At 44.1% G+C, this 22,945-nt stretch overlaps 6 protein-coding genes across 6 annotated transcripts; 4 read left to right on the forward strand and 2 right to left on the reverse strand.

Moving 5' to 3' along the window:
* Positions 1–894: 894 nt before the first annotated feature.
* Positions 895–1,806, reverse strand: EYB26_003772 (uncharacterized protein; the record flags this gene model as incomplete). The annotated part of the gene is made up of 1 exon (XM_054263066.1): positions 895–1,806. One exon carries the CDS (start codon positions 1,804–1,806, stop codon positions 895–897), a length of 912 nt encoding a protein of 303 aa, XP_054119041.1.
* A 3,258-nt stretch (positions 1,807–5,064) lies between these two features.
* Positions 5,065–5,932, reverse strand: EYB26_003773 (uncharacterized protein; the record flags this gene model as incomplete). Its single annotated transcript, XM_054263067.1, has 2 exons — positions 5,065–5,112; positions 5,189–5,932. The coding sequence occupies 2 exons, from the start codon at positions 5,930–5,932 to the stop codon at positions 5,065–5,067; spliced, it is 792 nt and encodes a 263-aa protein (XP_054119042.1).
* Positions 5,933–7,956: 2,024 nt separating this feature from the next.
* EYB26_003774 (uncharacterized protein) lies at positions 7,957–9,015 on the forward strand (the record flags this gene model as incomplete). The annotated part of the gene is made up of 3 exons (XM_054263068.1): positions 7,957–7,987; positions 8,423–8,784; positions 8,833–9,015. 3 exons carry the CDS (start codon positions 7,957–7,959, stop codon positions 9,013–9,015), a joined length of 576 nt encoding a protein of 191 aa, XP_054119043.1.
* Positions 9,016–9,968: 953 nt separating this feature from the next.
* On the forward strand, positions 9,969–10,742 carry EYB26_003775 (uncharacterized protein; the record flags this gene model as incomplete). Its single annotated transcript, XM_054263069.1, has 2 exons — positions 9,969–10,529; positions 10,596–10,742. The coding sequence occupies 2 exons, from the start codon at positions 9,969–9,971 to the stop codon at positions 10,740–10,742; spliced, it is 708 nt and encodes a 235-aa protein (XP_054119044.1).
* A 94-nt stretch (positions 10,743–10,836) lies between these two features.
* Positions 10,837–11,913, forward strand: EYB26_003776 (uncharacterized protein; the record flags this gene model as incomplete). The annotated part of the gene is made up of 1 exon (XM_054263070.1): positions 10,837–11,913. The coding sequence occupies one exon, from the start codon at positions 10,837–10,839 to the stop codon at positions 11,911–11,913; it is 1,077 nt and encodes a 358-aa protein (XP_054119045.1).
* Positions 11,914–15,804: 3,891 nt separating this feature from the next.
* On the forward strand, positions 15,805–16,770 carry EYB26_003777 (uncharacterized protein; the record flags this gene model as incomplete). Its single annotated transcript, XM_054263071.1, has 2 exons — positions 15,805–16,141; positions 16,196–16,770. 2 exons carry the CDS (start codon positions 15,805–15,807, stop codon positions 16,768–16,770), a joined length of 912 nt encoding a protein of 303 aa, XP_054119046.1.
* Positions 16,771–22,945: the final 6,175 nt, after the last annotated feature.

Here is a 22,945-nt window from a genome sequence, read left to right on the forward strand (position 1 = left end):
GTTCTAGATGGTCTTATAGGCTTCTCGACACCGAGAAACCCCCATGGAGACTCCCAAAGGTGCCTCAGAGGCCGCAGGAGTCCCCAATTCCACGGAGGATGGGATGGGGGTCGTTAGTGGCCACCCACCCCAAACGCAGGAAAGTCAGGCCCCAGAGCTACCGTTAGTGTTCCCAAAGCCGAGCAGTGGTTGGGGAGGCTCAGTAGCAACAGAGTAGCATCCAGCTGAGGCACTCCAGGGCTCGCTACAGGAGCAATTGGCACCTGGCAACGCCAGCACAGGCCTAGAGAGGAGCCTAATCTCAGGGCTTACAGGGGCCATGCGGGCATCCAGTAATGAACCTATCGGGGCCGCTGGCTCAAAGCAGATAGGGAGCAACCCCTATAAACGAGCTCGCCCTATCCTAGGGGATGAGGAAGACCAGGCTAACGTCCCCTTCTCTATACGGGTGTACTGTTCGGAGCTCACTAGGCGCTTCGAGGAACGCTCCGGGGAGCAAGAAAAGAGGATTAGGGCATTGGAGAGCCAAGTTGAATTCCTTGTTACAGCAAATGGGTCCCTGGAGGCCACTATTAGAGCCCTAGAGGCTCACAATATCTCAGTGAATGAATGATGTTTATTACGCCCGGGGGGGGCTAACCCTAGAGGGCACTAGTGCGCTAATTACATAATCCTTCTCATAGACTCGCCTTGAACTCGTGATAGCCCCTATTTTTGTTCTCATACCATGTCTGCTTGGTGTTTGGGTTCTTCGGTTAGTATTTTAAGGGCTCCCTTGGTGCTGGCTAGTAGATACTCTTAAAGGTTATTTTCTCCAAGTGTGCAACGTCCCATCTTTGGCGGCTGCAGCAAGATCTACCTGGGAGGGGGTAAAGGGATGGATTGCTTCCCTTTTCACTGTGTTGATTGGGATTCAGATTCGGATTCCGGTTCCGGTTCCAGTCTTCCTGTTGTAATCGCAAACTTGATTGCTGCGTGGACGACCTTCATGTCTGGTTGCCATTGATCCGAATCTGACCGTGTCTTTCCGCCCAGGAAGAAGGACAGATTTCCTCGTTTTGACTCTGTGCATTGGTTCATGCCTTCTCTCATCGCTGTCCATTTGGTGCAGCGGAATAAAAAGTGTTCCACTGTCTCGCTTGCTTGACCGCAGACACAGAGGTTTGAGTGTGCTGCGCCTATTCTGTTCAGATAGCTATTGAGCCTTGTCATTCCTGTTCGAAGCTGGGCTAGGGTCTTTGCCTCTTTCCGATTCAGTCCATCGTATAAGTTCCTTGTATGTTTTCCTGGAAGAGCTATATCCAGGGCCTTTGAGTATTTTCCGACCTCCTCTGGGAGAGTCCATTCTCGTTTCCGTACCGCCAGGGCGAGCCTAATAGTAGTTGATTTAGCGTGGAATGGTTGTTTTTCTGGTAGGCGTTCTGTTCCTGTCGATTTTCGTGCTTCTGCTTTTGCTTGCCGCTGCAAGTCGATGTCTGCATGCCCTAGGATCCAAATTGCATTAACCGCGTTACCTCGCTGCTGTAAGAACTGAATTAGTCTATAGATCCGCCGGATGGTCAGTTGGCCCGATTGTTGACGGGGTTGACTGATTGCTGATAGTGCGGATCTGTTGCTACTAAGGATAGATATCCATCTCTGGCATGTCTCCGGTGGGATACGTTCTAGAGCGACCGCTATCGCTTCTAGCTCGGCTGTGTAGGGATTTTGCTCCGTCCGTTTGCCTAGAGTGATGGAGTATCTAGATATATCGGTCCCGTTGTTGTCTGCTTGGGTGTCTCTTATATAGCCTCCCATACCCACCATTCCGGATCTGGCAGATGCACTTGTCGCGATTAGAATGCCTATTGCTTTGCCAGCGATGTCAATGGCTTTATCTCCATCCGTTTTATATGTCGTTCGTATCCGGCCTATCCATGGTGACACTATAAATGCCTATATGGTCTCGATCTACTCTATTACTGTTGCATCTAGTGCTTAAGATATCTTCTGCAGCGGAGACTTGAACCTCCGGGTTGACATGGTTCTCAATCTGACCAGGGGGTTTGATTTGGGTAGTATCTGAATATCGATCCACAGTTTCGTAGCTTTCTCTATATGTCGGTGATAGAATGGCTAAATGCCTGCTTCTGCCTCAGCCACTGCTGTTGCTATAGTCTAGAAGGCTCCTGTAACTGCGATGGCTCTATATTTCTGTATTCTATTTAAATACTATATTCTTTTTACTCTACAGGCATGTATCCAGACACTAGAGGTATAATCTGCCACTAGTGCCACTGTTGCTCTAAATAATTATCTTACTATTCGTGGGGATATCATTTTCAGTCTTCTTAGCGCCATCGCGGCTGTGAGTCCTTTAATAGCTGCATTGGCAATGTGTTTCTCGAAGCGTAGTTGGGAGTCCATCACGACCCCTAGGATCTTTGCACTATCCTTTGGTTTGACCATTTTCCCTCTGATTGTGAATGGCGTACTGCTCGATCGATCTGTGTTCCGGGTGAAGTGCACAATGGCTGTCTTTTCACTTTCAAATGTAGCTCCACTCCTTCTCTCCCAGTCTAGAGCTCTATCAATTATCGCCTGGATACCCGGTTGGTTTGATTCGGCAGTCGGGCCTATTACCCAGGCTGTGTAATCGTCCACAAATGTAATAGATCCTCCTGCCGCGTTTATCTTGTGTTGCACTAGATCCGTATTAAAGAAGAGGAACAGTATTGGGGACAGTGGTGATCCTTGTGGTAAGCCTGCCTGTGGTAGTTCCCGTTGTTCGCTTAGAAATCTATTAACCAAGATAATTGCTGTGCGTTTTAAGCAGAAAGCATCAATCTATTGAACTATTTTGTCGGGTATTCCTCTTGCCTTGAGTCTCTGCAGTAGTCTCTCTTTAAAGACCCCATTATATGCCCCTTGGACATCAAAGCTGACCAAGCTAAGTACCTTTCTATTTCTCCAAGCCTTATAGATTTCTTCTTGAAGGAATAGAAGTGCCTGTTCTGCAGATCGCCTCTTTCTTGCTCCAAAGTGATTTGTGGGCAACAGACCTAAGGTTTCGACTGCATAGGATATCCTCTCTGCAATAACCGCTTCTAGGATTTTGCCTAGCGTGGAGAGCAATGATATGGGTCTCCATAACTTAGCTAATGAGTAGTTATCCTTCGCCGGCTTCTTCAGCGGTATAATCTTGGCATTTCTCCACTGGGAAGGGAGCTCGCTATCTTGAAGTGATATCTGAAAGATATAGAATACTCTTTCTCTGACTACTAGCTAGAGCTGTCTCCACACCATTGCTAGGAGGCCATCCTCTCCGGCTGCTTTCTATGGCTTAGCTTCGAAGACTTTCCGTTCAATCTCCTCCATAGTGAGATCAGGCATATATATCGGCTCCCTTTGTGGCTGGGTTCCCTTGTCTTTAATCGTTGCTGGTAGAGGTGGGAAGAATATAGCCAGCAGCTCTTCAGCCTGTTCTATTTTGCCTTTAGTAGTAGACCCATCTGGCTTTGTTAATGGTGGTATTTTGTCGCTGAATGAGCTGCCCCCTAGTTTTAGATATTTAGTGGCTTGCTATATATTAGTATCATCGGCAAGGAAATCCTCCCAGTGCGCTTTCTTCTGTTTCCTGATTGCATTATGATACTCTTTTACTGCTTCATGTGCCTGTTGTTCAAGATCGGGGATTGCACACCCCGCTCTACGCCGCGATCTGGCCTGATTCCTCTAGTAGGTGTATATATAGCGAAGCTGTGTCAGATCTGCCGTCCACCATCGTTTAGCGTAAGGTGAGGGCTTTGCTTTCGGTGTAAGTTTTAAGACCGCTTCTGTGACCGCTGTCATGAGGTGATCTATCTGCTGCTAGACTGAACCGTCTATAGAAACCGCCTGCAAGCTGGTAGTGACCCTCGCTCTGATTTCTGCCCAAGGCGCGTTCTTCCAGAGTAGTCTCTCGGTAATAGGTCGATCTGGAACCGATATGTCAAACTCTGTCTCAATAGCTTGATGGTCGGATCCATGGTTTGTATAATGTATCCCATATTTAACTATCTCTTCTGCCAACTCCGTTAATGCTAGGACTAAGTCGATCGTTGTTTCTAAATCCCCTGAATGCCATGTTTTTGTGCCTCTCGGTAGGAGACTTTGGAGAGAGTGCTCCGTCATATAATCCACTAGCACTTCTGCCTCTCCTTGTCTCGCTGGGGATATTTGGTTTCCACCCCAGAGTTGATCGTGCCGGTTGAAGTCTCCCATAATTAAAACGTCTGTTCGTGTTCCATCTCTACCGCGGATATCTACCACTAGGTTATGTAATAGCCTAGTTGTAGATATCAATGCTTCCTTATTATTTCCCTCTATATAGACTGAGACCACTAACACTGTCCGGTCTGGTAGTTGTAGTATCGCGGCCGTCAGATCTGGTGATGCCACCGGGATTTGTTCTGCCTCTATGTCACTCCGAATCCATAGCATACTCCGGATTGGCCATCTTCCTTCGTGTCTTTCTATAGGTATTATCTTTGTCCAGTAGCTGTGTCCTATTAGGCTCGTTAGCATCGTGTTCTTAATCATCCGCGTATATAGCTCGGATATTGCTATTACTCTGTAATCTCTAATTTTATTGTCGTTCATTAAGCTTTGCTGTATCGTGTCCCTTTTACCTATATTAAGTTGTAGTATGCGAAGTGATTTATGCATGAGACTGTATAAGGCGTACTCAACAGTTTTTGCTAAACGATTCGTGTGGTCCTCCACATGGAACGCATTTCAGAATTGCAGCCTGGCAGGTGCTGTGGTGATGTCCCTTAACTGCACATTTAGTGCAGGTCTGGGTCTTTTTATAAGAATAGGCTTTATGCCCCATCTCCTGACAGTTGAAGCATTGAACCGGTCCCATCCGTGGTTCAAAGATTTAAGTGTACGCGGATTCTCCTGCTATATCGAAGTAGTTGCCGTCTATCAAACGTTTGGCATCTGTCCCTTTTGTGATATACACCACCATTGATCCGTACGCTTTGTTGGAGTCTTTCTTGCTGAGCCAAGAGATCTTAGCAATACTGACCTTATTCTCTTTTCCTAGTACCTCGGCTGCCCCTGGGAGGATGTTTCTATCCGCATCCAGGACTGCTGTCCGGTTAGCATTGTCGATTTTGACTGGGTATAGCTAGTCTCGTAGGACTCTTATTCCTGGTATATTAACCTTTTGGGCGGCTTCTTTAACCTGTTGGATCTCCTCTTCGTCTCTGCAAATTACTTTGATCCGGTCTGTATTTTTAGGGTCCTTAACTATTGCTGCACAACACCAGTTTTGTGTTTCCTTATTCCCACGCATCTCCTTCTCAATCTGTTGTCTGATATTGGCTATCTGGGTTCTCGCTTTGTCTTCTTCCCCGACCCGAGACGTGTCGATTGTGCAGAATAGCGTGTTAGCTAATATAGGCTGGGCTAGGGGCACAACCTCTGTATCCTGTTGATGACCGGATTGTCTGTCAACTACCGTTGCGTATGTTGCCTTAGCTGGAGCACTTGCGATAGTGTTCAGCTGCTCCCAGAGTTGCTTGCACTCTTCTATAGATTGGCTTTCAATTGCTTCCACTTGGGTCTGCAGTGCTTGGATTGTACTGCTCTGTGCTCGAATCATCTCGGACTGCTCCTTAATCATTTTTCCTTGTTCAATAATAATTTCTTTGAATCCTTTGACCTCTTGATAGGTGCTTTCCAGGTATTGGCCTATCTTTTTAAGCATATCCCTATTTCCGTCTTTGCCGCTCTGTTTCTCCTCAATAAGGCCAGCAGCTTTCTTTACCGCTGTTAATTCCACTTGGGTCATTGATTTCTTGGACGTTCTGACCGCGCTGATAATGTCGCTGCCCGAGGCCTCTCGGACCCTTGTTGAGGGTGTAACTACGCGTCCCGAACGCGTCGTTGTCGGCTCCTCCACCATCGCGTCCGCCATCACCGGCTCGGCTCCTAGAGCTGAGTCGAGTGCTAACTATCACGTATTCTACCTCCTGTTGCTTTCCGAAGAGTTCCGGTCTCCTCAATTCTTCCTCCTGGTCTCTCGCCGGTTCTGTCGTGTGCAAGTCATCTACGCCTAGCTGACAGACGATATTTTACAGCTATCCCGGATGCGGTTGTTGCAGCGCATAAATCCAATCGGCTGCTCTCATTGGATATCAACCGGTCCTCATCACAAGGATTTGCCAAGAGAACTGCTTACTAAATTAGCGTCCACAGTCTTGCACATAATTATGTATGGCAACCTATGTCCAATAGTTTCCCTTCAGATAGACACACAAGACACACAGAATACGATACGTTACACGTTCCCACTTTATTTCTCACTAGCTCTCACTCAAAGTAGATACAGTATTCCCACTCAAGGTGTCTTGGCGTCGGATGATAGCTTGTATCAGTGAGCCCACAGTATTCTTTGATAATGCAGACTCCCTTTAATTCATAGGATAGTAATCATCCATTCGTAAAAACTGATTTCTGGAAATGAATAGATTATAGAGCTCATAAAGAAGTTGAGGTGTTTAGTGTCACATCTACCTGACCTGCCACTTGTGGTAGATGGTAGATGGTAGATGACAGACGATATTTTACAGCTATCCCGGATGCGGTTGTTGCAGCGCATAAATCCAATCGGCTGCTCTCATTGGATATCAACCGGTCCTCATCACAAGGATTTGCCAAGAGAACTCCTTACTAAATTAGCGTCCACAGTCTTACACATAATTATGTATGGCAACCTATGTCCAATAGTTTCCCTTCAGATAGACACACAAGACACACAGAATACGATACGTTACACGTTCCCACTTTATTTCTCAAGTATTTATGGTGCGTATAATACGTAACAGTACCATATTTTGCTGCAAATCTATGTTTTTATGGAACAGAAAGCAATCCTGATTTTGGTATAGTTACGTTCAATACTCTAGGTAAATTACCGAAATAATGAGCTAAACCTATTATGATTTAGATTGCGGGAGTGGCGCTGAGAAAGAGTCGAAGAGTTGCAACTGATGTACTATATAAAGCTGCACTTGCAAGGCGCTGTACTATACGCGTAGATTCAGTCATGCCAACGATGCGCACCACGGGGTAAACTGGATTAGAGTATAACCTCAACGTGACACGATGGCGTTGTCGTTGAATCTTTCAGGACTTGAAGGACATAACGTGTGTGGTGCGATTAACGTTCGGCACGAAAGCTAGAGCAAGCGCCGCGCCAGCACGTCAATCGGGTTGTTGAACCCCGGTGGCTTTGCTGCCGTGATAGGGATGTGAGTCTGTGCAATATATGATGTATATAATTAGAAGAATGAGTAACTTCTACTTCAAGAGGTTGTGAAGCCGGAACACTTTCTCCGAGCCAACATGCGGGCAGAACACTTGAGAACCTCACCTGGAAAGAAAAGGGCCCAGCCTCCACCCAAAGTAATAATCTCGTCAAGTGAATCATTTGACTAATAGTGTCTATGAACTTTTTGCTTGCGGCATGTGCGTCAGTGGGAAAGAAAGCAGACCAAGAGTGCGGACGGGGGCCTTTATAACTCAGACCACCAACTAGTCTGGCATCCTGGGAGGTCGAAAACCAAACCGTGTCTGCGATACTACTACCAATCATGACTAGACGGAAGCACACGGCGAGGCAGACCGGCAGGCTCTCTCAGTACACTTGAGCATAGGGGCTGCTCGTTCAAGAATTCGAGGACCACTTGGAAGCAAATTCTGCCTATCCAAGACACATTCAGGACTGTACGTGCCTAATCATTGATGTCGGAATCAGCCACAATGGTATCCAGAAAAAAGTCGGGTTGCTCCTGGACTACGAATCCTACATGAAGTGAGCTTTCCAGCAGTGTCCTCCCGAAGAACTCCACCTTAGAGTCTTCCTCTCGTCCGATGAAACTCTCTGTTAGGTATACACGGTATGAGGAATTGACCCTAGCGCCTGAGATGATGGTTGTCCAACTATCTTTCATTTACCGTGAGTATTTCCGCTTCAGGATAGCTAGTGCCGACTACGAAACGAAGAGTTGGTGCTGTTGGCAGCGCTACGCATGATACACCCCCATGCTCGATTGGGATAAACCGAAGCTCGACTGGTCAATGGCAAATGCTCTATTTTAGGGTTATACTACGCTGTGATTCGGTATGGTTGGTGGCCGCCTTTCATACCTGATTGGACTCAGGAGGATAGGTTTTGTATAATAGGCTGGTCATCTCCACTCCACTTTCATACACCAGATTGCCGTGAATTAGGAGAGTCGGATCACTTAGCCCAGGTATAAAGAGTGCCGACTTCCCACCGTAAGGTCACTCGGTCATCCGGAAATTCTTTCACCAACACCTAACACGTCTATCGAAATGGCGACACGGTAACCACCTACACCAGCTCAGATTGTTAACTGACATGCCCTAGGTTTCATATATGGAGTAGAAGAAGAGATCGCGACAGAAGCTCCCACTGATATATTACTCGAATCTCCTGCATCCCCTCCATCCACCATTCCCTTCGATGAGGATTCATCTCCGCGGCAGTTACCTAGGGAACGAGTGCCGTCAGGTGAAGAGGTTGGCGAAGCAGCAGGTTCACCTTCACCAGTCATCGAAATCAGTGACGATGAGGAGAATCATCATACACGCCCACGACGTCGACGTAGGGGTCGCCCTGATTATGCTTATCGAGATTACCAAGATACAATAGAGCAAGCAATTTCGGCACCGACCGTCGGCAAACGGAAAAGAGAAGATTCCAATGTGGTAGATTTTCAATCTAGAATTGTAAGTAGTTCCTGGCTCTTTTTTTTAGACCTGGCTAACAATCAATAGAAGCGATTTGTGAAGGAGGTCACGGAACCATATGAGGCCTTGGAACAGGAGAACAAACGATTGAACCAAGAGAGCCATCAATTGAGGAAGGGCAAGGAACAGTTGCAGAAGGACAAGGAACAGTTGCAGAAGGACAAGGAACAGTTACAGAAGGACAAGAAACAGTTGCAGCTTCAGATCTAATACTTACGGCGACAGATTGATGAATAGAAGCGGCGCAATATTTTGAAGTGTGCTCTATGTCATCAAACGTTCAACGAAAGCTGGAAATTTCTAGGATGTGGCCACACTCTATGTCAGACTTGACTAGAGGATATCGAGTCCAAGGGTTTGGGGTTCGGATATCCTTGCCCTTATCCTGAGTGCAAGAAGCCAATTCGATTCTGTTTAGACTTTTATCCAAATTTCGTGGAAGCATAGTTCTAACCAAAGACTACTGAGATGATAGCACTGCTTACTTTTGCTGTATACAAGTCAACCTGTGAAGTTTTCTATGCCTGTTTTCTCCAGCGCCATCGCTTATCAATATGTGGTTGTCCGCTCACCGAGCAACTGACTTAATGAATCACTGAAGGCTGTTCTGAACGTAATACAACTTTTCTTTTTAGTTCTTTTGGGATTAGTAGGGACTGACAAAAGTCGCATGCTTAGTCCCACTTCACGAAGCTGGGTGTGGGATGCTGCGGCGGATGATTATGCTGTCAAGCGGTGCGGAAATATACCCACCCATCTGTAAGTGCCCATCTCGCATAAAATCAGCTAAATTGTAATGTGAGAGAGTATTGGCTGAACACATCAATGCTAAGCGCTGAGCAGTATTATACTAACCAATGCTGAGTCGATCCTATGCTCACAGACTGACACCCGGCGGTTACAGTATTCTTCTTATTGGCCGTCTCATTGATAATTTAACCAATCATTCTGTGCGTAGACGTTACCAACTCACGGGCCAACCTGGGCTAGGTTAAACAAAGCGCTTGCTTGGATGATGTTTGGTTGTCCCACTTCTGAAACGCAGAGTTCTTTGTTACTCTTAGATAGCATTCACAGAGATTTATTCTACCACTTGAGTATCGACATATTCTTGAATTAGATGAACGTGGAAGGTTGTTGACCACGTTTTCTTTATAATCATAATGACCGCTACTCTCATTCGAAATACACCAAATCCCCTTCTTCTCCCAGAGATTGTGGAATATGTCGTCGACAATATTTGCATGGTGCCAGATCTCTTGAATTGCGCCTGTGTGAATAGCCTGTGGAATTTGATAGCTTTGAAAAGGCTCTATAAAGGCTCTATGAATGACATGCGGTACCGTACGCCCGACATTGAGTCACTGAACTATCTTCTCGTTGCATCGCGAGAGCGCTTCACCCAAAACATGAGCTTTGTGAAGCATCTCCTGCTGGCTCCTGAGACACCTACGATTGATGATGCTGCACGTCCAAACACGAATAGGCTCGCTTGTTCGGTGAAACTTCGTCCGTTGCGTCGTCGCCTTGATGCTGAACGTCTCCTTCGACCGCAAGGCAGCGGCCTTGTTAGTCTCACAATTCCCTTTGAGATCGACCAGGATTGGTCACCTATTTCTGACCTTCTTCTATCTCCTACTATTGAATATTTGGCTATTGATAATTTCTACTGTGAGATTTTGATGGCTAGTTCTACTAAGTCTGTGGAACCGATTACTCCTGCTGTAAGTTCTGTCCCTTTACCTGGAAAGAGGAGCTGCCATCAAAGAAATCATGACTGACTATTGCAGGATAAGTTCTCAAAGCTCAAAGCTCTCACAATATATAGATCAGAGAGCAGTCGAGACAACAAGCTGCTTTTCCATTTGATCCAAAGCTGCAATTTGCATTTTTTTCCATTTCGAGGAGAGATGCAGAGATCAGATGACTCCAATTGAGATATCCCAGCTTTTAATCTGCCTTCAACGCCAGCAGAATCTCAAGGCTTTAGTGCTGATCATTCCCGGCTCATCATGCTCAGCAGTCATCAGGATGACCAGACGGAAACAGAGCAAGCTATGGCCGAATCTAAAGGCGTTGTATCTTGGGATGGGAGATGAACACTGGCTGGAGCAAATTCCAGATTTCAAGGAGCTTCAAATCCTCAGCATCCAAGAATTTGTATCTGGTACACGCATCTTCAACAGTGATGTTATATCAAAAATAGGAAAATGCCGGGAACTACGGGTTATCGACGTCTATTTCCGGGAACGCAATGACATAGAAGGGCTTCTCGATATCGCGCATGGATGCCCGCTCTTACAAAAGCTCCGCGTACTGCACCGGTGTCCTAGGGACCAATTGAGCCCACTGAACATCTTATCTGACCTTTTGCGCTCCTTACCCCACCTGGAATTCCTTGAACTTGATTTCAAGTTTCGGATGGATGGTGCACACATTCAAGATCTGGCGGTCCACTGTCCAAGACTCCCCGTGCTTAGACTGTGTGAGACTTGGTTGTGTCTCTCCATTGCGCAGATGCGTATGGTTGATCCGCTTCGACAGCTAGAACTTGTGCACTTCAGAGAGGTACTTTTTGAGAATCCACAACATTTAATGGAACCGCACATATTCTCTACCATTGTAGCAGAGTGGCGCAGGATATTTCCAAAGCTCCGGGAGATGCCTTGTCCCGCCGACATATACGGCATTGATATGGAAAGAGGTAATATGAACGACACATCAGAAAGGAACATTGTCAATATACGCAGCAATGACGAGACTCCCCTGAGTGTTTTAGAGGATACAGAGGAGTATAATTCAGTTATGCTTACTTTATCTAATGATGAACAGATGTTTTTAGATGAGTCGGAGGATTCAGAAGCAGATTCCAGTGAGGAAGAAGAAGAAGAAGAAGCGGTCTTTCCTGGTGAGCCGGAGCTCAACTACAACTACTTCGGGTCAGACTGGTTCTCCTTACGAATAAAACTATGGAGAGAGCTTCAGTACGGACAAGGCCAGTTCACTCATGACAGGATGGCCAGTATTTGGAGGACAAATCTTGAAATCGAGAAGATCGGCTGGCCGGTGATGCCCCTAGAAGCGTACTCGGACCCAGAGAGCTATTGAATAATATTGCAAATGCAATTACCTCTGGGTTGTGAGGGCTGCTACCCTGATTCAGTATCATTATGGCTGGACAGACATATTGCTTTGTATTGCGGGAAAACGGCAGGGAAAATATGATTAAGTAAAGAGCACACAACATGTGTTGCTTATGAAAGTAAATAGTGTTTGATAGTGTAATTCTAGAGATTTTTGATAGTTTTCTTAGGGTTATGTCAATGCTTATAGGCCGGAAACAGATATTGCTAAAGCCAGAACTAACGTACAGGGATAAGCTGGCAGATTGAGGATCAACAAGAATCATAGAAATCGCCAAAGGAACAATTTATACTCTAGGGCTTAACTGCAGTGTTGCATATTTTAAAAATGCTAATAGAGGAGGAACAACAGACAGCTATGAAATACGGAGAAAAGTAACGCCGGGATTTGGAAAGAGTCACCTATATTTAAGCAGGCGGTAGGCATTACAGATATAGACCTTCTAATACATCTCCTGGAGGAATTCTCCTGCCTAATCTCCGCAGAAATTACACTGACGATCATCTAGATGCCAGTCTCGGAAATGGCGCACTAGATTTTGGTGATAGGGGTAGTGCTTGAGACGCCGGCTGTCCGCTTATTTTGGATTAGCATAATACTGAAAATAGTATAACAGCTTAGATACTGTTCGAATATACTCTTCAGCAGCCTAGAAGAACCGGTCTCGCTTAGAAAGGGCAGTGGCCGTCGTCACTGGCGCGTCTTCCATCACGACATCTTTGTGAAGGTGCCAAACCAAGAATTGTCATTACAACTATCTAGGGAGCTATTCGACGGAATATTGAACATGGGGAGGAAAAAGGAAGCACAGCTTCGCTCTCGCAGCAGCTTGGCCTTATATACGGCTTTACGCCCTGCTAAGCGAAGCACTTGTCCGGATATGGCACCGACAGCTGGTGTGAGGTTATTCCCAGAAACGGTACCGCTAGGGCACCGTTCCGTAGCTAGACATCGGCAAAACCCAACCCGGAACACCCCCCTTGAGCCCAAAACCCAGCCCAGGTAAAACCCGGAACACCCCCCCTGAGCCCAAGCCCAGCCCAGAACCCAACTGGGCTATCCAGTTGGGTTACCCAGGTTGTTTCGTTTTAGTATAGTTTTCCCAACTAGGCCATGCCAAGATGCATAATTCTGCTGACTAACTTCAATAAAATACTGTTATTTACACCTGTTCCAGTGTCGTAAACCGATGCCTGGCAGAGCGAACTCGTCACTTAACGTGCGGTTAAATAGTATTCTGATAATAAAAGGGCAGATGCCTAAGTAATAAACAAGAAGGCCTAGTTGTTCAGATCTATGAGCAATATCACGGCGCGGACATTAAATTGACTAAGCAGCCGCCTCAGCTCCTCGACGGAGCCCTAAACCCTGGCGAGGATATTTCTTTGTTCTCATGGTTTCCTGATTGGGACCCCGACAATAGCAGAGCGCATATATAAAAATCTTGCTAGGAGCCGTATATAGTTGTTTTTCCTTCTTCTCTTTCCCAAGCTTAGTTTTTCGTTGAGATAGCTACCTTTTAAATGGCAGAAGTCTGAGCGTTATCACAATATCTGTCAACGTACTCTTTATCACTATAGGAATATATTTAAACTATAGAGTATAGTAGGACTCAAATGTTAGGTCGTCTCTGAGGTAGACGCCAGTTCACTTAAGGGAGACTGGGAGGGATGGATAGTGAGAAAGATAGTATTGTTTATTACCAAGCTAACGGCTAAGATAACTAAGAAGAAGAGATGGTAGGAAGAAGGATCTTCTATATCTAGTGATGATGTTATTCTATAGAAAAGCTCGAACTTAGAAGAATATCAAAGGAGACTGGGCTTTCTAGATATTATGGGCCCGTTCCGGAACATGTTCAGGGTGATCTATTAGGTAGCCCAGAAAACTCAGTGTATCTAGATGATACTATCTAATTATACCATCATCTATTCTACCTGCAGGAGGGTTAAAATATGATAGATCAATTTGGCTGCTAGCTAACCGGTGTGATCATGTGCCCCCCATCTATCATCTAAATATTTTATTTTCTAGACTTGAAGATTTCTGTAAGTTAATTATTACTTACTTTGCTTTTACCCCTAGCATATATTTTACCATGTCTCAATTCTCTGACTCTTTCACTCCATCTTTATATGGATCTGATAGTATTGACACCTTCACAAATATCCCATAAGATAATCTTACATCCAATCTTTCTTATAGCCAACAGAGCTTTAACTCAGATAATAATTATTCTACGTTTCGAACTCCAGCGCCACCACCGCCCTCCTCCCTCCAGCGCGTCGGACCTGATCGCAAGAAATCCTACGTGCTTTATACTACGATGTCAAAGACGGAATTTGTTGAATAGTGGCTTAGAACAGAGTATGGAGTAAAGAAAAGAATACGTTAGGATAGTAATAGGCGCTCCTCAAGCATGTGGGATAGCTTTGATCAAGTCGCCCAGGCCAGTGATGGCAAAGCAAAGCTTATGTGCAAGAAATGTGGTGGTATCCTTGATCATCCACATAATAATAAGTATGGCACATCAACTATGGCAAGGCATCTAAAAGGATCGCAATGCTGTAATCTCTCTGCCAATTATATAAAGCAGAAAGGTATTATATCACTTGTACAGGACACGGTAAGCTATCCTAACCTCTATTATACATTAACTAATGTTGATAGCCGCAACGCCTTACAACGACACCAGTTTTCTCTCAGCAGGTATGGGAGGAGAAGCTTCTTACCTTTATTACAAGGGCAAAGCTTCCTTTTCAACTTATTGAACACTCTGAGTTTCAAGAATTAATTGAATTCGCCCGACTTGCTCCTTTACAGCCTAATATCCCTTCCTCCCGAACTATTTGACGGCGGTTACAGGACACAACTAAGATACGGCAACAAAGGATACTTGATATGCTTCCATCTGGTACAAAGCTATCAATTGCCCTTGATTGCTGGACATCTCTATTTCAACAGGCGTTTATGGCAATCATAGGATATTTTATTGACAACGAATGGAATTATCGAGAAATTTTGCTTAGTTTTGAACCGCTTTATAGATCTTACTCTGGTGCCAACCTAAGTGCTGTTCTTTTTAACCTACTCTAGCAGTATAAAATTACAGATTGTGTGCTTTCTATTATAATAGATAATGCAGCAAATAACGTTACATTAATGGAAAGTATATAAGATTCGATCCAGTTAAATTAAATCAGCACTGACACTGTAATTATCTATGTTCCCTATATCATATATATAATCCAGCTTAGTTTACAGAAGCTTCTTGGTCAGATGAAAGCTAATCCAAAGAATAAGACAATAGAGATAAATTGGTCAGAGGCCCGATCACAGTCACTGCGAGCAAGACAGCAAAAGCGAGAGATTGCTGATACTCTTAATAAAGTAAGTCTTTAAGTGAGTCTTTACAACATAGCATTTGCATTATATTAATTATTGCTCCACTATTAGATGAGAGCGCTTGCAATCTTTATTAATGCAAGCCCTCAACGTCGTGAAGCCTTCTATAATCTCCAGACTGAAACGCCAAAGCTCATACCAATCTAAGATGTTAAGACTCGCTGGAATTCCACCTTCTTAATGCTGCGAAGAGCAAAGAGACTACAGTCAATCTTTAATCTGTTCTGCTCGCAAAATGGGCATGATCACTTGATACTTGACCAAGAAGAATGGCGCCAGATTGAGTATCTTCTTTAGATCACTCAACCATTCTTGAAATTCACTACCGCGCTTTCTCAAACAAAAGACGTGACCTTCTATGTCATCTTCAGTATTTATAATAAACTTTTTAATCATCTTGAAGCATCAATTCATCGGCTTCAGCGAAAGAAAGTAGCCTGGAAGAAGCTTATGCTTAGTGCTCTACATGCAGCAAAGGAGAAGCTATCTATCTACTATAGAGAAACAGATAAGGTTCATGGTGATCTGTTTGCAATTGGTACAATCCTTGCACCACAAAACAAGCTTCAGTTCTTTAATAATAAGGATTGGGGTCCTAAATTGTGTTATCAATATCGCAAAAGCTTTGAAACCTATGCAGGTCTATATAAGGAACGCCTATCAGTTACACAAGACTCTCCACAGATACCTTCTTTGGGTGTTCAGACATCAAAGATCGATGCGCTTTTTGCTCCTGATTTCAATCAATCAGTGAGTAGTGACGAGGCTATACAGTACCTTGAGAGTGGTAAGTAATATTATTTTTCCTGCCGACACTTTACTAATTAATATCCTCTAATAGAAACAGTCCCAATTGCTCCGCGGACGTTCTGGAAAGAGCATGAACACAAATTTCCAGCTCTTGCAAAAATGGCACGTGATATACTCTCAATACCTGCCACTGGCGCTGGTGTTGAGCGGCTTTTTAATTCTGCTCGAGATGTCTGCCATTATCGTCGAGGCTCACTTAATTCTACGACAATCCAAGATCTAATGCTATTCATGTGTACATCAAGGTTTGAAGTGGAAGAAAAGGAACTTTCCCTTATAAAACAATATCTTTTGAATGAGGAACAGCAAGCACTTGATGAAGAGAAAGATGCTCAACAGCTTCAAGATACTCTTAAGCCAATCAGTGATAATGAAGAAGATAATAGCCTAGAGATTAGTATAGTCCAACCGGCTACTCAACAGCTATCTAAGCATGCTCAGGGCAAGAGACGAATGAGTATGGTATCTGATGGGGAGCAAGAGTGCCAGGAGCCTATTTCATCTGATGATGAAGTGGTTCTTCCTTTACCTGACACGCAACCACGTATCTCAGGACGAAATCGCAAGCGTACAAGGCGTGAGGATGATCAGTTCCTTCATTATTAGTCGTTAGGGAAGAAATAGAAGGGCAATTAAAAATGATATTCTTGAAATTCTTATTCTTCCACTCTTTGACAATACATATAATGATATAAGGTAATACGGTTTGAATACCTATAAATACAAGATGGGACTACATAATTAATGCATATCACATGATCTATGGGTTTGTCTACCCAACTGGGTTACCCAAAACCCAGTTGGGTTCTATATGAAAGCCCAGAACCCAACTCGGAACACCCCCCATGAGCCCAAAACCCAGCCCAAGTTGGGTTTGACACATGTATCAGTTGGGTTACCCGGAACACCTGCCTAGGTCTATCCGTAGCCCTAATCCCCTGCCCGGTGTTGGCCATATTTTACCGCTACGCTAAGAAAGGATATAGCGCGTGAATCTATTTGACATAAAATACGCTATATTCACAACACCATATGACCCATTATGACACATTATGAGGCATACCATTTGACACACAGATTGAAAGAATCACAGTCGATTATTTGTATGGGATTCGCATATATAAAAGGGACAGGAATCTCAGCTAGAAATGATAGAGGGAGGAGATCAAGATGACAAGGATTTTCCACCCATAGATTCGAACTTCACCTGTTTTGTGCTAGTGGTAAAAAACTCCAATATTGTATGTCGCTGTCTGTCGGATTGGCGGGTTTTGTTGGATTGGCGGGTTTACTCCAGGCCAATCCTGAATGTATCTTACAAGGATAAGAAAAGAAGAAGTGACTAGCAAGATTGTGTGTATTGTGTTGTCTCTGTCTGTCTGAATACATCAGGTTCCAAAGCCGGGTTTTTATAGACATCTGGTGAGCTGGTTTTATCGAATCCGGCATGTAGGGTTGACATCATTTGTGACCTATCATGAGGGGTAAAATTGGGGGCTATAAAGTAGAGCTTCTGATTGACTGCCTCATTTGACTGCCTCTGGATATCCGGATTATCTGACAGGTTTACTCCCGGCTAACCCTGAATGTATTTTACAAGTATAAGAAAGGAAGAAGTGACTAGCAAGATTGTATCTGTTTAGTTCTCTGTCTCTCCGTCTACATGATGTTCCAAAGCCGGGTTCTTATAGACATTCTGGTGAGCTGATTTTGTGTATGGTCGACGTAATTTGTGATCTATCATGAGGGGTAAATCTGGGGGCCATAATGTAGAGCTTCTGATTGACTGCCTCATTTGACTGCTCCTGGATATCCGGATTATCTAACACAATTGTTAGCAACTGGACATGATAAGCATGAATATGGCAAACAGGGCCAGTTCCGAGGAACAGGACATGATGGCTATGATGACGAAGGAATATATAAGGACACTCATTTACCCTGTATTTAGTTTTACTCTATCGTCTTGAATTAACTGTTTAACCTTGAGTATACCATTGCTCATAGATCTAGTTAACTAGGGCTATCTTGTTTATTACTTTGGCTACCTGCCCTTTCCTAAGCAGAATACCACCGAACCGCCGTTCAGTGACGAGTTTACTCTGATCTAGACGCTTGACAAGCACCGGTTTACGACAAATATAAAAGGCTTCTTGAAAGCAAAGGCTCACGGAGTAAATTGAATATTCTATTCAATAGAAGAACATATACTTAAATTATTATAGTTAATTTAAGATGATAGAATAAAACTAAATATATGGTAAATGTTGGTTCAACACAGTCCCGTATCACGAAGCGTAGGATTGGTGTTAGGCTATTCCGATAAGCCTATGTGGCATGAGCAAATCCGTACAATGACTTCATATTGATAACTAATGATGAGCTGATTCTCTAAACTATCTATCGGAGAAGCCCTCCCATACATATAGATGTACAATTTCTTCTATCCTGGTTCGTTCGGAGAACATGAAACGTATTGAGGATAAAGGACGATAAGGAAGGGTTTCAGGGAACAACGTAGAGACCCGTAGCTCAAAGAGATGAGGTAAGACATCATGTAAAAGATGATGCATGATATGAAGTTATTGTTGTACAGACAAACACAAATAACAAAACTCTCCGGGGCTCCCCTTAGTGTATGAAACGTTCATTGATCCACACCGCGGAAAAGTGCATAGGGTATTACATATAGCGGCGAGATATCTTCAGATCAACTCATCTTCTGGTTCCGCATATCAAGCAGAGTTGACATGTACAAACAGTAAATTAGTGTTTTTATATAACTATTCTATCGTTGATATAGTAATCAGAGTATTAGTCTGTTTAGTTATTACTTTGTAGAGTATCACCCTGTTCTCTCTATACGTTTAGACTTCAGTGTACACTGCGGTGCTCCAGCCACGCATCATGTTCGCCTGCTCAACGTGGTATATCCGCGGCGGGAGAGGCTTTATAGGTGCGCAGCGTGCCGCAGAGGAAGCAGTGCAATCAATCCAATATCAGGCCCTCCGCCGGATATCTGGCGCTTTCAAGCGTACGTCTAGACAGGCCTTGGACGTCTGTCTTCACGTGCCGCCAGCGGAACTCACTCTGGCGAGACTAGCAGAGGAAGCGTGCCTCCGATTGATGACCTCACCTCTATGCAGAACGCTGTGTGCCACACGAAGACAGGCATACCAGAACAACCTATATACGTCACTGCTGCACCGACTAGAGGCACTGCTCGACCGCAAGCTAGGACGAGGAGTCTGCCAACGGATAGAGACTATCTATCCCTTTGTAGTGCCACCGTAGTGGGAGCCACCGGAAATGAGAATTGATGAGACACGTGAGGCAGCAATCAACACACAGTTAGATATAGCTATAACCACAGGAGTACGACTATATACAGATAGGAGTAGATTTGATAGGGGAATTAGGGCAGTAGTATACTCGGTACTAGAAAATAGCATTTGGCTAGTGGGTTTATCAGATATACATATAGTCTACACAGAGGAGCTAGAGGGAATTAATACAGCGTTGAGTATCTTGATCCAGAACCTGGGCACGAGCAGCGTCTAAGCCATAATATACATTAATAACCAAGCCGCGATTCGTGCTACTTACTATCCCTAGTGGTCCTCTAGACAGTACATCCTCTATAGGATTATACGTCAATTAGACCTGCTTTAGGACTTCTAATCTCACTGGCGTGTATAATTATAGTAGATGCTAGGACATAAGAATGTTCCTAGCAATGAGGAAGTAGATTGTCGATTTGTACCGGTAGTGGCTTGCTAAAGTTCGTACCAAGTTCGTAGATCTACCCCACTTATATACTTTTAGCCCGCCATCGCATTTATGATCATTTACGACTATGTACGGAGTAGTGGATGCCGCGCTTTCCGATTTGACATGGCCGTCTACCTCTGAACATCCACATGTCACGCTGCTCGTGAGTAAGGGGACGCTCTTCATAGGTCGACCCCTATTCAGGGTCTCCTAAGTGGGACCATACCTACCTGGACATCCTGTAAAGTAACTGAAGTTGAAAAGCAGAATATCCTGGCGTATTGATTGACCGATTGATATAGGTCTCTCTCTTAGACGTCATACTCAACCGTCAACATGTGTAGTCTTCCCAGTAAGCGTCCTCTTACATGTACAGCAGCACATTACCTACGTCTTAATGGCTGTGAAAGACAATGTTTAGCTCAATCAAATTAAGGTGATAGCCCCTATCTAACATGGAGATCAAGGATTCTCCTAAAGGATGTGATACCCACCGAATAACCGCAATATTAAACATAGCTAAGGAAAAATCCGCCTTGGTTCCGTGGCATGTGATCTAATTAGGAATTTAATTCCTTCTTCTCTTTTATCTCTACCTAATCACTGACTGCCAAGTCTTACCAATCAGCAAGTTCACTAATCCGTGCGGCTGGAGCTTGGTGGTAGCCTAATGCATGAAGGAAATAGACAACTTTTGTTATTGAATTCTGATTCTGATAGGAATTTAAGATGAAAACCCTGTCATTTATCTGCGAAATGATTGACTACTTCATTTTCCTAGATGGGAAGTCAGCTCGCATTCGATGACTTTGAACTTTTAAAATACCCGGCCATTCTAATTTCTCTGCATGGATGGCGCAAGTTTTTAGAGTTTGGTTGTACAAGGAATGCATTTTCTCTGTAGATGATATACTATCCATCCTTATTCGCGCCAAGCACAGGCGTCGTCGTGCTGTCTTGTCTGGGTTTGGAAACAGCGGCTGGAGCGGACGGTCTGTACTTGTCTAAATTAGTTACGTACTAGATACCCTGTCTCAGGACATGCCAGACGTGGATGGGATGCCTTGTGTGATAGGATAGCGATAGTGCCCATGGATCGAAATATGCCTAGGTGCGGAAAATCGGATATCATGTCCGTGTATTTGATCTATTTGAATGTTGAATGAGACACCACATTAGAACCAGTCAAACCGTATCGTTAGGCCCATTTTTAGTATGATGCCTGTATTGAAATAATCAATGCATTTCACCAAAGAGGGAAGGTGGTGGGAAAGAAAGGTCTTACATATCTCATCAATCCCAGTCTCTTCGACCCCGAACTCCTCCGAACAGAATGGATCTCATAAATTTCAGCTAATCAACAGTCACTAATCATTATAAATCAAAATCTTATATGCCATACCATTTGCTACCTTATCATAATTGGCTAGCTGTGTGGAGACTTTATAAAAAGCTTAGGGATACTAGAATACAGATAAAAGATAGAAATACCTCTTCATCCTCTCGGTTAGTTTAGCATAGAATGATAAAATTCAACTCTTCTTCTGAGTATTAGTTCTATACTTTTACTCTCTCTATTATTTACCTCTATAGTCTTCCAGTTCCCTCTATTCTATTTTCTTATGAACGCGTCTCTTTTGATCTAGGATATAAGCAGGAAGTCGGAGACTCCACAATCAGCACAATTAGCGGATCATAGTCTTCTACAACAATATATAGACTTTGCAGAAGTTCCTGAACAATGAAACTGTTTGGGTTATACACTCCAGCTACAGTCCTGACGGCAATAATATTACTATCGACTCAAGTCATGGGACAAAGCTGTTACATCACTAGTTCAGCTGGCCATAACTGCAATGGTGCATCATGCAGAGCTGGTGGGGGCACATGCACTTATGACGCATTCAGTGGCAGATGTTTACCCAGCGGGAACTGGGACAGTGTTTTCGAATGCACAACAAATTGTGAATGTGGCACGTCTGATTGAAGGATAAGACGAATCTGAGGTAGCCGACGATTAGAGGTTAAGGTAAGCAAATCTATATGACTCTGTTGATATTCTTAGTAATAAAAAAGCAGGGTGGTTCGGGGGCGGCTAGCTAAGTCAGGAAGGTGAGGGTTCTTATAGATCTAGTGGATGATATGTAATTGACCTATAGAAGGTGCTGAGGCAGGGATCTATGGATATGTATGTAGAAGGTTATGTGAGTCTTCGTCTTGGTGTGAGTATGAGGGAATACTCAGGTATATGATATACTAGTATATTACTATCAGAGAATATACTTGCAAGCAGATAGGTTATCTAAGGACACTCATTCTCTAGCATATACCTAGTTTCTCCTTTAATTTTCGTGCTTAATACGCAGATCACTTGTCACTGCTGAAGTTCAACTTGGTGTATTCTCTACTTGGCTATGCTTCTACGAAAGCCCGGTATACATCTTAGCTTAGTGGTTCATGGCCACAGGAACACAACCCGCTGGTCACAGGTCAGTCCAAAGCCAATAGGAAACCAAGCTAATTCTGGTATGCAGGGTCTAGGGTATGACAAGTGTGTATGAAATAATAACTAATCAATTAGCATTCTCATTCGACAATCTTCACCCACCTCCTGCTGGGGGTGATAGGAGGCTCACTCTGCATATACATTATACCTCATAGATTTAGAGCAGAGAAGATAACAAGATACATTTTACCAGGTGGTATAGCTCGCTAATGGTGTAGCGAACATGGTGAAATTGTTGCGTTACGGTAATGAAGAGCTCAAAGAAAGCATAGATAGGAAACGTGCAGATGACTTACTTTCAGGGTATGGCATATTCTAAAAGCCAAGATACATTAGTCCCAAGAAGGTAAGTCAGCGGTGAACAAGAACAACGCGTGGTAATGGGCTTCCTACATACAATCGCAATTTATTTTCGCGTATGCCCTCCAACGCACGGTTCGTGGTTCCTTTCTCGCAATTCGTTCGTTTCAGGGCACGTTGTAACGTACGATACACAACCAAACC

The sequence above is a fragment of the Talaromyces marneffei genome, chromosome 3 (assembly GCF_009556855.1).
Source record: "Talaromyces marneffei chromosome 3, complete sequence".
Taxonomy (NCBI): Eukaryota; Fungi; Ascomycota; class Eurotiomycetes; order Eurotiales; family Trichocomaceae; genus Talaromyces; species Talaromyces marneffei.